Source organism: Amphiura filiformis, chromosome 2 (assembly GCF_039555335.1).
Source record: "Amphiura filiformis chromosome 2, Afil_fr2py, whole genome shotgun sequence".
Taxonomy (NCBI): domain Eukaryota; kingdom Metazoa; phylum Echinodermata; class Ophiuroidea; order Amphilepidida; family Amphiuridae; genus Amphiura; species Amphiura filiformis.
The window spans coordinates 77,202,727-77,216,209 of NC_092629.1; the positions used below are offsets into that span (position 1 = coordinate 77,202,727).

The 13,483-nt window shown below is 37.2% G+C and overlaps 1 protein-coding gene across 1 annotated transcript; it reads left to right on the plus strand.

Annotated features, from left to right (window-relative positions):
- Positions 1-1,045: 1,045 nt before the first annotated feature.
- LOC140143403 (macrophage mannose receptor 1-like) lies at positions 1,046-11,316 on the plus strand. Its single transcript, XM_072165261.1, has 10 exons — positions 1,046-1,070; positions 1,779-1,931; positions 2,660-2,751; positions 5,364-5,514; positions 6,345-6,407; positions 6,872-7,024; positions 8,348-8,430; positions 9,755-9,905; positions 10,259-10,411; positions 11,210-11,316. The coding sequence occupies exons 1-10, from the start codon at positions 1,046-1,048 to the stop codon at positions 11,314-11,316; spliced, it is 1,131 nt and encodes a 376-aa protein (XP_072021362.1).
- Positions 11,317-13,483: the final 2,167 nt, after the last annotated feature.

Sequence of the window (13,483 nt, forward strand, 5' to 3'; positions counted from 1 at the left end):
TATAGAATGCAACATATCTTGAATAATGGCTCACTTAAATACTGAACAATTCTGATTTTGGAATCTACCAGTTTATTCACAAAGGCCCGATAAAAATATTCGACTATGTACTTTGACTTTTAAGCAGAACTTTGCCTCGGGACTTCATTCTCTAAAACACACTGTCAATCATAGTTATTTATCAATCGCCATTTAAGGATGGTGGTACAATACGCGCTAGATGCGTACATTCATCCACCAACTTTCGCGCCAGCACAAAAGCGCCGCATTCCATAGATAGTTGTGTACCATGTATAGTTAATGGTAATGGCACGTGCCTGGAGGATTTAAACAATAACGAGATCTGGGCGACCAATCACAAGCCATATTCATTTAAAGATGCATTACATCATGACCAATTAGGCCAGAAATTGGCCTAACTCTCCATAGAGTCCCGTGTTAAAAATGTTAACCGCAAGTCAAAGTCAGTAGTCCACTTGGGAAGCTAACAAACAGAGGGAGTACGGTGACTGAACTATAAAGATCAGATGTGAAAATCTATTGTGCACAAATTAATTGAGCTTAAATTGGGCTTAAATGCAATAGCCAGAATATGCACAATGGGCAAGTGGACTACGGAGAAGTCTCCTGGCTATGTACTGTTTCTACTACCCAAACAACCTCCATCCCATTTGACCGACAAAACCTACTTGTAAGGTGCCTTGGCCCGTAAAACAGTCCTGACCATATACAGACTTAAAATGTCTAATATCAATTTTATTTTATTTAGTATGACCATGATGGCTACACCAATTGGGCTTTAGATCAACCAGACAATTACGAAGGAACAGAAAACTGTGTACATCTTTACATGCGAGACGATCGAGATCTTGATGGAACTTGGAATGACAATGAATGCGACAAAGAATACGGTTTTGTTTGCAAGAAACCAAAAGGTAAGACAAAGTGTTATCAATGTTTTTGTTCATGTTAAGAAACACATTATTCGCCTTTTAATATGTTTGCCGTTTCTGAAACTCATTGTTATTACATTCTCAATAGGAATATGTCAGATTGCCTGTTTGTAGCCAGTATTTCTAAATTATGTTCAAGACACATTTCACAGAAAATCCATGATTAACCCTAAAACTACTGGGCCATGTTTTGTAATTTTCAATTATGAACGTAATATACCGTTATATTTGTTACTAATGTATAGCTATAATGGTCGCTTATATCCAGTGATTCCAAAATAAATACAAGCATTCCCGACATAATGTCGTCATAAATTGAAGGCGCCCATGAAAATTCGGGAAATACTTGCTATGTACAAAAGTATAGGCAACATTGAGTTTTGGCTAAAAATGCTATTTTCACCAAATGTTCGCCTAAATAACTAGCAAAAAGTCAGCTCTCTTAGCTCTTAGCTCTTGGAATAATTTCACAAGAGCAAAATGAAAATCTATGGGGCGTCACAACCCTCCCCCCCTCCTCTATGACCATTTTGATGGGCGGTCTTGCTCCCGGTTAAGGAGCTGGGATATCACTAAAATGAGCTCAAAGGATGGATCTACGATTAGCTTAGGTCGTTTGGGCGTGAACGCGTACGTTTTGTTTTTATAATGGATAAATAATCTTCGTAGTTCTAGGGTTAAACAAACATATTAAAAAAATCGACATTGATTAATCATCAGATAACAATATAATATCGAGCTCGCTCATCTGCCAAAGTGATGTAAACTGCGGTTAATATTCCAAACATTAAACGGTATACTATGTTTCCCTTTTTCCATAAACAGCTCCATGTCCCATCGGATGGCAGGCACGTGATAAATTCTGTTACTTAATAAATGAAGAAGAAAAGAGCTACGAAGAAGCTGATACTACATGTGCAAACATTGGGTCCACACTGACCACTATTAATAGTGCTGATGAACAGCTCTTTCATACCGGTAAGTTAACGTGGAGTCAACTCTTGGTACTAGAACATGGCCTACTTATGGACAGGTCTTCCGTAAAAATAGGTCGATAATGTCTCGATTATATTATTTTTAGAAATATTTATTACACCTGGTCACAGGCATATAAATATCAAGACATGTAAAAGATAAAACAAGTGACCAGTTATTAAACAGTTGAAAAAAAATATACTAAACAGTCGAAAAAAGAAAGAAAAAAAACACCTTTCATCATCCCAAAACCTTAAGATCAGTCGGATAACGCCTTTTCAACGGGAAATGAACTTTGCTGCTTGGATGATGTCACGATGAGGTTAGCATTTATTCCGTATTTAAAAGCGTGTTCCGACGGATCTGCACTCGACCGGCCTCCACATGTAAGTCAGAATGTGCTAGTGTACGTCTAATACCTTCCCGACGAACAGGTTTTCCCAAAATGGACAGTCACCAAGAGATCGACATTGAGTGTTATAAATATGACCAATAAACAGCTATCTCTTTCACAGCAGTAAGTCAACACAAGGTCAACTGTTTAAAATATGACATAGCCTACAATGGCAAGTTGACTCTGGTACATCAATAGGGCCACAGAACAACAACTACTCTTTAAAAAATCCTCCTCAAGTTCCACTAACAATGTACCATGCATGGATGGTTCCTTCCATTCAGCGATGTTCAAGATAATAATACTTTATTAATTGGTATAATATTATTCCTTTCAGATGTTCTGAAAAATAAAGTGTCAATGCCATTGTGGATTGGATTGGATGACAAAGTCGAAGAAGGAACCATGGTGTGGAAGGATGGAGCACAGGTGTGTAGTCCTAATGATGCCATTAGCTATGAGTCCCTTTGGCCACTCTCAAACATGTTGTATTTACCTGCAAGACTAGTACTAGCCATGTCCACTAAAAATTGAAGTACTTTTAAATTGATTCAGACCTAACTTATTGGATGGGAATTGATGAAAGAAACATTTTGGCGTTTAAATAATCTTAATCGGACGTTTCATTCCAGAGATATGGCATTTCGAGTGTCACGGTTTTATATAGGGCTGCTAGAACATGTTAAAAAGTTAAAGTCCAAAAAGGATTACTAACAGAAAGTGCAACTTTAAGGTACTTTTTCTTAATGTATTTATTAACTATCTTATCTGGAACATTATATTTGCTTATAACAACATGAAAATAAGATCATCCTGAAAATTTAATCGATTTTGTTGACATACAACAAAAACTATAAGACCTCAAAACCCATGGTTTGTTTGTTGAAACCTCAAGCATGATCATAGATGGCCGCCATGGAAAATATCTCCATAGAGGAGATGAACAATAAGTGCATTATTTCAAATGAAAAGCGGTAGTCTTAAACATTGTTCAATCTTTTAAGGTCAGCACATTTTATCTTCAAAAATTATTATATTTCATCATGGCATAAGTTTGGTAACATTAATCACTACCAATTTTGAGAAATTTGCTCCAACTCAAAGGTTATCTTTACTACATTGAGCAATACACTGTGTGCATGGAAGCCATGATGGTCCCCGGTTTTTATACTCCCTATGAAATGGACATGGTAGTGAGAAGTGCACGGGGAAGTGCATGATTTGAGATGGGCCGCGGTAGGCTTAAGCATTCTTAAATTTCTTAACATCCTACACATTTTGTCTTCATAAATAGTTAAATTTTATGAGTATGTAAGTTTGCTTGTCTGATTCACTCCAAATTCGGAGATAATTGCGTTTGAACACCTGATGCACGGAATGGTGTCACTTCAACCTGTTGTAGTTCTCATCTCATTAAATTTTTCATTAAAAAAGTTGATCTCTTCATGCAGGAAGGTCCTCTCTATTTACTGACCAAACAGGAAAAAGTTTGGTGAATGTTTTCTGGTGGAATCAGGAATTTCTTGAAACACCCTGATATAGGCCTACATTTGGATCAAAACAAGTATGTACGCCATTTAACATGCCTGGGATTTCTTGTATCGATCAGTTTCTCCATAGACACTACGTGTGTGAGTGCACGCACACAGTAAATGAAAAATCGTTCTAGTGGAAACTGTTTTGAGAGTGGGCATCCCTACTAGTACATCCCGATGACCATTCGTATTGGGCTATTCCATTTAAAATTCACACTACCCCTGTGGAAGATTTAGCTAAAGTCTTCCACATAGGGAGTAGGAGTTTCGAATGGAATAGACAGTTGGGTAACTTCTATTATTTTGAAATACTCACTCCAGTTGTGGAAGGTATAGGTTAAGCCATAATACAGGGGGAGTATGGGTTTCAAAATGATTAAACCTTACCAATTACACCTGAAAAAAATCTTCCGCAGGGGGAGGATGGATTTCAAACAGAATAGCCCATTGCTGTTGGAGGACTACAGTTTGTCCACTCTAAAGTACAAAGTGACAACTCGCGCGTATACAGCGCGTAAACAGTTCGCAGTGCTGCGTCTCTGCTGAGGTATGCGTGCCTTCAAAGTCGGCACAATGTGTGCGTCCGCGTCGGTACTTTGTACTTCAGAGTAGACTGACTGTAGTTTTGACTGACCTTTAACTACAACAACAGAAAAAACCATGAAACGTTGCCTTCGAGAGTCATTGTGGTTTATAGTTAATCTGATTCGTACGTGTCAGGAATCACAGCAATAACATATTATTCCACTAATAATAATGTCATGCATATATTGGTATGTTTGTCTTTTTCGTTGGTGTCAAATCCAGGTGTCATCCAATGTCACATGAAGGGTCAAGCTAGACTCAAGTTTGAGTTCGTGGAACTTGAGTTCGTGGAACTTGAGTTCGTGGAACTTGAGTTCGTGGAACTTGAGTTCGTGGAACTTGAGTTCGTGGAACTTGAGTTCGTGGCACTTGTATGATTTATGCAAAATGAAACATAATTGTTTCTTCTTTTTTTTTAATCAACCAAAACGGTACCGGAGTCAAGCCTGTTACCAGTTAATACGCAGTTTACTTTTTGCTCACACTAATCGTTTAGGGCAATCAGTCTTCACTTTCACTTCACTTAAAGCTTTCCTCCCATGACACAGGTAGGTCCTGGAGATAGCTGCCTAGCCACTATGCTTCGCCACTCAGCTCTGTTGTTTGCCATCCGACCGGCTTCTACTACGGATTGGATTCCCACTGCACTGCAGTTTGCTTTGATGTTGTCCATCCAGCGCATTGGGGTCTTCCTTTAGGTCGTTTCCTGGGATTCTTCCTTCTAATACGATTTTTGGATATCTGGATGGAGGCATTCTTTTCACATGGCCATAGTAGGACAGCTGTTTTGCACGGATCTTGATCATTACAGTGCACTGGTAATCAAGGGTGTCTCTGATTGAGGTGTTCCTAATCCTGTCCCTAGTAGATGCCAATGTATTTCCATGACAAAATTCTCTTATTTCAAACCCTTTATTACAGGTGACATACACAAATTGGGCTAATGGGCAACCTGATGACTTTGAATCTAATGAAGATTGTGTACATATGAGTAAACCCATTGATGATGGACAATGGAATGACAACGCATGTGATGCACCAGGAATCGGATATATGTGTAAAATGCCAATGAGTAAGTAAACTACATGGCCGTAAGATTTTCACACAAATGTTATAAACGTCTAGGTATTTTATTTATTTGTGTCTGATAGTAGCTGATAGTATGCAATAAGTGTATGTAAGCTGACATAACAATCATGTAAATCATGTCAAATATACCATTTGTGGCGACGAAGAGCTGGTTATTTTAGGCTAGAGGCATTTCATCAGTTCCACCATTTTAGTGGGAAAGGTTATTGAATTTTGCACAGAGGGTCAAGTTCAAAATTATTGAGCTATTTTTAGGTTAACTTTAAAGCGTTTCAAGGTAATATAGTCAGCTGAAAAAAATAATTTTCCTAGCTCTATAAGGCTCATCTTACGGGCCTATATATTTTAATTATGTCAGAATTTCCATTTTTATTTCGTAATTTTTCCTTGCGACTACCGAAATTTCCAGCTCAGTACTTTATTTTGAATACAAACAGCAAAACTATGATATTAGGCCAGGTTTTACGTGCTTTAGAAAGTTGTGAAACATGTTTCATTAACGAACTATGGTATGTCACTTCGAAAAGCAAAAAATGTTCACCCTAAAAAAGCTCACTGTCGAAGTTCAGGAATGTCGAAATCGATAATCGTACACTACAAGACTACATTTCACGCCTAAGTTTAACACCATGATTTAAAAAAAATATCAAGTAGTATAGCTTTGTCCTGATATGTACTGAAAAATGAAAATTATTGTTCATTTCATTAATATTATTATTATTATTATTATTATTATTATTATTATTATTATTATTATTATTATTATTATTATTATTATTATTATTATTATTATGTTTGTCATGTCATTTTCAGTTGATTCGTTGGAAGGAACTGGGAAGGTCATAGAAGTACCATTTGAAATAACATCGGACCCCCGTAAGTACAATGAGTCCTTCATTTATCATCTTTAGCTGATCATGTGTTTGGAACTAAAAGACACTTGCTTCTAAAGCTGATTAATTACACCCCGTTTGTTAAAGTCTTGTGTCCATATTTACACTGCACTGTTACAACATCAGAAAAAAAAAACTAAAAAAAAAACCAAGGATCTTTTCTGAATTTGTTTTTTATCACATCATGAAATGGATAACTCATATTATTTGGCGGAATTTGATTTAATTATATATGAATACCGCCCTCAATTTTCACACAAATATCAACTTTGAAATACCATTAAAAATAAGGATGAATGATTTTATATAGAAGGAAAATCGATGTTTTTAACTCACCTTTCACACCAATTTCGTCATAACAAAATCAAAACGTAAAATATATTATTTCAAGTTGTTGATCACACCATATAACTCATGATTTCTACTGGACTACCTTTCCTTTTGCAGAATATTGTCCTGAAGGTTGGACCCGTTACGGAGCTTTCTGCTACATAATCAACGACGAGCAAGTCGCTCAATATGAAGCTGATACATTGTGTCAACTTGATGATGCAAGATTGACTAGCATCCATAGTCAAGGCGAACAAAAATTCCATGAATGTAAGTGTATTGAGCGGGAATTGGGCAAACTATTTTACCCGAGGTACTGGTTACAAGCCTATCACACAGCACGAAGAGTGAAGGTTGATCCGCAGTTGCACTATGTCCCGATATAAACAAGCTAGCATTTGTTTTATTAAACCGAACATATATAGGCTGTGGGGATGTAATTGTCATGTAGATAGGAAAAACTAACGCATATATCGTGTCATTTGCGATTGACCAATAAAGTGGAATGATTAATATTTTGCTCATGTATATGCCCTATTTATGAGGTGTAATTTGAGAAAATATGTAATGACGCTTCGCATCCTGTACAAGAACAAAATAGCACAATGGGGAACGATTGCTCGCTACAAGAAGAAACTGAATATAATTGATAAGAAACAAAGAACAGTTTATCAACCCAAAGTGTTACAATTAAGCAATTAAACAAATAAACGCAAATCCCGACCGACATCCCAACTTGTAAAAAGCAAGGGAATTTTCCGGCATGGGAATCGAACCCACGACCTTCCGATCTCTATAAACAGACGCCCTATCCATTAGGCTACCAGCTCCCACTGGTTAAAACTGGGGCTAATGTGAGCAATCAAGGTATACTTAGTAATACACACAAACAAATATCAGGTACACAAGCGAAGGATATCATTACTGATGCTTAATCGTTTCATGAATTTAAAATTATAAAATTTATAAATCTATAGGTTTATAGGTTGTCTTGTTTAGAGCGTTATGCGTTACATATATTCAATATGTTCCACCCCCCCCAAGGGAAACAAATAACACTAAACTGTTCATAAAATAAAAACAAGTTGAGGGGTGCAGTGCAACAACAAATTAGATATTGTAAAGAAATATAATTTATATTACAATCGTTTGATCATACAAAAGGTTAAACTCAATGCTATAAAGAAAGAACCATTTGTATTACAAACATTTGATCATTAAGCCCCGTCTGCCTGCCAGAGGAACCGTCACGTACATTTCAAAAAGGCAGACGGCCCTAAAAGCTAGCAGAAACAAAGAGCCCATATTACAACCAAAAAACCACTCCAAAAATCGTTGGTTCTCAAGTTTTAATAGCATAATTCATTGACATAATACATTTGAATACATGAATACAACCCCCCCCCCAAGTCCATCGAAAGTGATTGTGAGAAAACTTGAAAACATGTGTATCATACATGCTGGGTATAGGCCATGTTGGATTTCACATGCTCAATAGACGTATGTAGAGGGTGGATTTGGGTTCAACTTTTAAGCAACAATTTCCCATATATTAATTTATTTATTGCTTGATTTGATAATATTTTCTTACAGACATGAGTAAAGGGAAACTCATCTGGATTGGTCTGAATGATGAAGAAACCGAAAACGTGTTTGTGTATACAAATGGCTATGAGGTAGGTAAAATATTCAAATTGGACCCTTTTTACCTTTTACATGCTTACTAGTATAGCGATATGAAAAGCTATTCTAAACAGTGCCATGAGAATTTTTGACAGTCAGGGCTTTATTAACATCCTGCTGTTTTACATGTAGATACATGACTCTCTATAAGTGAGATGTCTCCTCCTAAAGCAGGAGTACTTTCATGGTTCACATCGGACCATAGAAGAACTGGTCAAGGTGCTTTATTCTTGACCCCTCGGGGTGTACTTGTTGCTGTAAGGGACAATAGTACAATTACCGCATGGAGCGGATGCGACTAGATTTGTCTAATGTGTCTCAGTTTCAGTGGAATAAATCGTTGTAGTTGTTGAAAGTGTATTGGTAATAAGGCCAGGTAAAACGCTCATCGAATAAGTTTTATTATACGTTGTACCGAAACAGGTCCTTTATCCTGTAGCATCGATATGATGTATTTAGATGCCTAATACAGTCGTATGTTTGTAGCAAAACAGGTAGTAGCTTAATGCTCTGAGTGCTAGCTTCACCATGAAAGGTCCAAGTGTTGAGATATGTTCTCAAAATATTAAAGGGGCATTTCGTGATCCACAGCCTCATCCCCCCACTTTTCTCAAAAAAAGTTGAGATTTTTATATCACTGGAAACCTCTGACTACATAATGTTTATGTACAAAATATTTCTTGCAGATTAATTCGTTTTGCAAAGATATCGTGAAATTTGAATTTCGTTCTGGTGCACCAGAACGAAATTACAACGCATTGTCTATGGAGCAGCGTAATACACATAATCATGCATAACTCGCAAACGCAAAATCGGAATCAACTGAAATTTGGCTTTTTCATGGATATGTACTGAAAAATGTCATAAAAAGAGGATGCTAGGATCACGAAACACTCCTTTAAGAGCTATCTTAAGAACTACCGAGACAATGCTATGCTTGTTTGTATTCATTTTAATGTATTCATGCTGTTTCCATTATGGTCATGAAAAATTACAATTATGAAAGCAATTTGGAAACTTGAGTTATTGGTATCGTCATTGTGCTGAAAAAACCTCATAATATATATACTTTTGGCCCTTGAACATGGATAAAGCCTTGTAGGTACAGACTTAATATTGAAGAGGTTGCTTCATCCATGTTCAAGGGCCAAAAGTACATGCGGGAAACATCTCATATTAACTTTTGACCCTTGAAAATGGATAAAGCATTGAGGTGTATTGAATGGTTTGCTTCATCCATGTTCAATGGCAAAAATTACATATGAGGTTTTTCCCGCCCAGTGACGGTATGTTGTACCTTCTGTAATTTATTTGTAGATGGATTATACAAATTGGGACGAGAATGAACCAAGTAATAGCGGTGGTAATGAAGATTGCGTAATTCTTCATACTCTCCCAGAGAAATTAGGCAAATGGAATGACATTTCTTGTGATAGAAAAGCCAGCTTTATGTGCAAGAAACCCGTCAGTGAGTATTCATCTCTACAATAAACTCCAAATAAAGTATAAGTCTCATCTCACATTAAACAACAAAAAAATAAGATTTTTATTATCTTTATTTCGGAGGTAGATATTTTGGAGCGATTGCCGAATATGGTGCAATTCTACAAGTATTATTACAAGACTGCCACACCAAACCCTAAACTCGGTAAACGAGGACTGGATTCAAGTCTAGCAAGTTGCACCCTATTCGGTAATATCTAGTTTTGAGAGGTGTTGCTGACCACATAAATTAATAATTGCGTAAACCATGAGATGCAAATGAGATACGAAAAATCATAAACATACTAAATATAATTATCTTTTATTGATAATCCACAGCGCCTTGTCCGATTGGTTGGCAAGGCAACGGTGAGTCTTGCTACAAGGTAAATGAAAGACCGGTGCCATACGATGAGGCAGCTGCAACGTGCCAAAGGATGAACTCCATCCTGACCAGTGTCAAGAACGTAGATGAGCAGACGTTCCTTACAGGTAAGCCTTATCTATGAGTCTGTGGGTAGTACAGAATGGACTATGCCAGTTGAAATCCATACACTGATATGGAAGACATGACGATGTATATTTTAAACGGAGTTACCGTTTCCGGTAGTATTTGTACATGTAGGCAGTGAAATTGTGTGTGGTGCGGATGGTACATATCAATTTGTAAGCGCTCTTTAACAAAGTCATAGTTCATTGAATTTAAAACCGTATGACAAAACAGGCGAATATAGTAAGTTTTTGCACAAGATTTGCAACTTAAAGAGAATTTGCCATTGCTCATTAAAATGAGGCTAGTATATGGACAATAATAAGTGTGCTCTTTCTTGTCAACAGATTTACCACATTCGCCTTGCTATAACATTGCATTGCGTTATCTGTTGACCTAATGGGGAAAAGTGTTTTTATGGGAACGTGTTAGCTTTCGTTTGATATAAAAAAAACATTCTGATTGGATGAAGGGAACAGTTGAGGTTTCCAAAAAAAACCAATCACAGAGGCCGATTTTCCAGCTAGAAGTTCACACAGCTCTTATGATGCTATGCACTCAACCGTGTAGTGTAATAATTAAAGACAGTGTAGAGATAATTCACTGCTTGCTTGGAAGCTCTAGGACGAAAATGTGTGCTCAGGTGTATCGAGGTCGAAACTGTACATAGATGGGTTATAAGAGAATCGTTTTTGTATACAAACCTTTCCTTAATCAGAAATAAATTGGATTAAAATATTATGAATCTTTATAAAATGGAAACCGCATTATAAAAATGTCATGTATTTATGATGGAACAGGTTTGATAACTAAGGTTGAAACCAAGCTGTGGATTGGATTGGACGACCGTGAAACAGAAGGGATAATGCAATTCTTAGATGGATCACCGGTAAATACCCCACAGTAAAATTACTGTATCTATCGGGCCTTTTCTAGTGAGCGATTTTCCACTCGCTATACACAGTCAATGTCGCTCGCTGCGAATTACCCGAAATTTAATCAAATTCACATTCAAGTTTCTGTACTTTCAATGTATTCTATTACTAGTTTTCGTATAATAAAGTAGCCATAATCATACCCGGTAATCATGTTAATCACTGAAAACGAAAGAGAGGTTGTCAACAGTGCGTAAGTGATTCATGTTGGTATAAATCATCTTTCAGAGCTAGAGAGTGATTTGGCCATATGATCCTACTATGGAGTGATTCGACCACTCGCCTAGCATCATACTAGCGAGTGATTGACCACTCGCCTTTAAAATCTAGACGGCAAGGCCTGATCTATTATAAATTACAATACAGGCTCTGATTAAAAAAATATTTGTAAGGCAGAGGTTCTACATCTAAATTAGAATTGCCGTATGTACAAGTTAAGAGCAAATTAAATACAGTGTTTTGATTTGAATGAAACGGGAATCAGTCCGACAATTACAAGGTCTGGCTTTTTCATCAAATTCTCTAGGGTAAGGGTAAGCATTAAAAATGGCGCATACTTATCAAAAACAAATTCTAATGTCATCGACTTTTATTAAGAAAACTCTCGTGGAATGAATGGTACTTTTGTGTGGTATGTATGTTCAATATTATAATGTGGTATTCATAACCTTAATAATAACCACGATATCGTTATATTTCAACACTACTCCACGTGACAATTTAGGCTACGCCTATATTGTGATACTTGGTTTTTGCAACGTATTTTTGTATGTAGTTTCTGTAATGTGGTTCTGCGCTCTTTCTTAAGGTTTTATACACAAACTGGGGTGATTTTCAAAATGATGCAAATACACCACCTGAGGAGGACTGTGTTTATATGCGCCCAAGAAGTGAGGCAGGACAATGGACCGACGATATCTGTACAGCATTTGCTGGATTTGTATGCAAGAAACCCAAAGGTATGAAAAAAATAAAATAAAACGTCGTCCCGTTGTAGATATTATTCGTTGTTTTTCTCAATCTAATATAACTGACGATACATCCCAGATAACTCAACAATTGTATGATGCCGACTGTAGAGGGCGGCCTATTTGATGTTTGTCTACCTTATTGTCCTTATTTGCTTCACAGGACCATGTCCCTCTGGTTTCCAACCCCGTGACAAATACTGCTACCGTGTCAGCACTGAGCCAACAACTTATGATGACGCTGTCGCTTCGTGCGAATCCTTTGGTACTACCCTGACCATGATCAGAAACGAAGATGAACAATCCTTCCACACAGGTAAATTCAATGTATTCAGATATTTCTAATATTTAGGAAACGGGTACTTTGGATGTGGATGTGGCTGATATTCGGTCATAGTCGTCCTTTGAGCTGTGAGGGATCCAGTCTATTAACAGGGTGCAATAGTCTGTGACGTAATCTGCACAGTGCATTGGCATCCGAAAGTTAACTAAATGTGTTTGCGTGTGATGGATATTAAGTTGGTCTCATATGAGCGCACTGACTGATTGTACACATAAAACTTAAAGGGGCATTTCGTGATCCACAGCCTCATCCCCCTACTTTTCTCAAAAAAAAAGGTGAGATTTTTATATCGCTGGAAACCTCTGGCTACTTATGTTTATGTACAAAATATCTCTTGCAGATTAATTCGTTTAGCTAAGATATCGTGAAATTTGAATTTCGTTCTGGTGCACCAGAACAAAATTACAACGCATTGTCTATGGAGCAGTGTAATACACATAATCGGAATCAACTGAAATTTTGGTAATAGGCTTTTTTCGTGGATATGTACTGAAACATGTCATAAAAAGAGGATGCTAGGATCACGAAATCCTCCTTTAATCGTGAAATACAATTGACAAAATGTGACCTGCTACCACGAAATGAACGTAAAGTCACAAGTTGGTAGTGTCCCAGCATTCTGCCTTGTGAGCTGATGTTCTTTGTTTGCTGCGCACCTGTACAAGTCAGTAGCATGTCCTTCGTGGATGGCCCATTTAGCCCCATTCATCAAGGACATAGACTTATACTATTAGCTTGAGCAGTTGCGTGTGAAACATAGAACACCACCGCATCAGCCAGGTCGTCTATAACTACCAATGTGCGACATTACGCACATTCCGTACTAGC

Bases quoted from the DNA above. Each gene is read 5' to 3' on its own strand.
- LOC140143403 (XM_072165261.1), top strand. From the start codon at position 1,046: ATGTCAGATTGCCTGTTTGTAGCCA. The intron at 1,071-1,778 runs GTATTTCTAAAT...TTCCATAAACAG, and splicing joins AGATTGCCTGTTTGTAGCCA to CTCCATGTCCCATCGGATGG. The intron at 7,025-8,347 runs GTAAGTGTATTG...ATTTTCTTACAG, and splicing joins CGAACAAAAATTCCATGAAT to ACATGAGTAAAGGGAAACTC.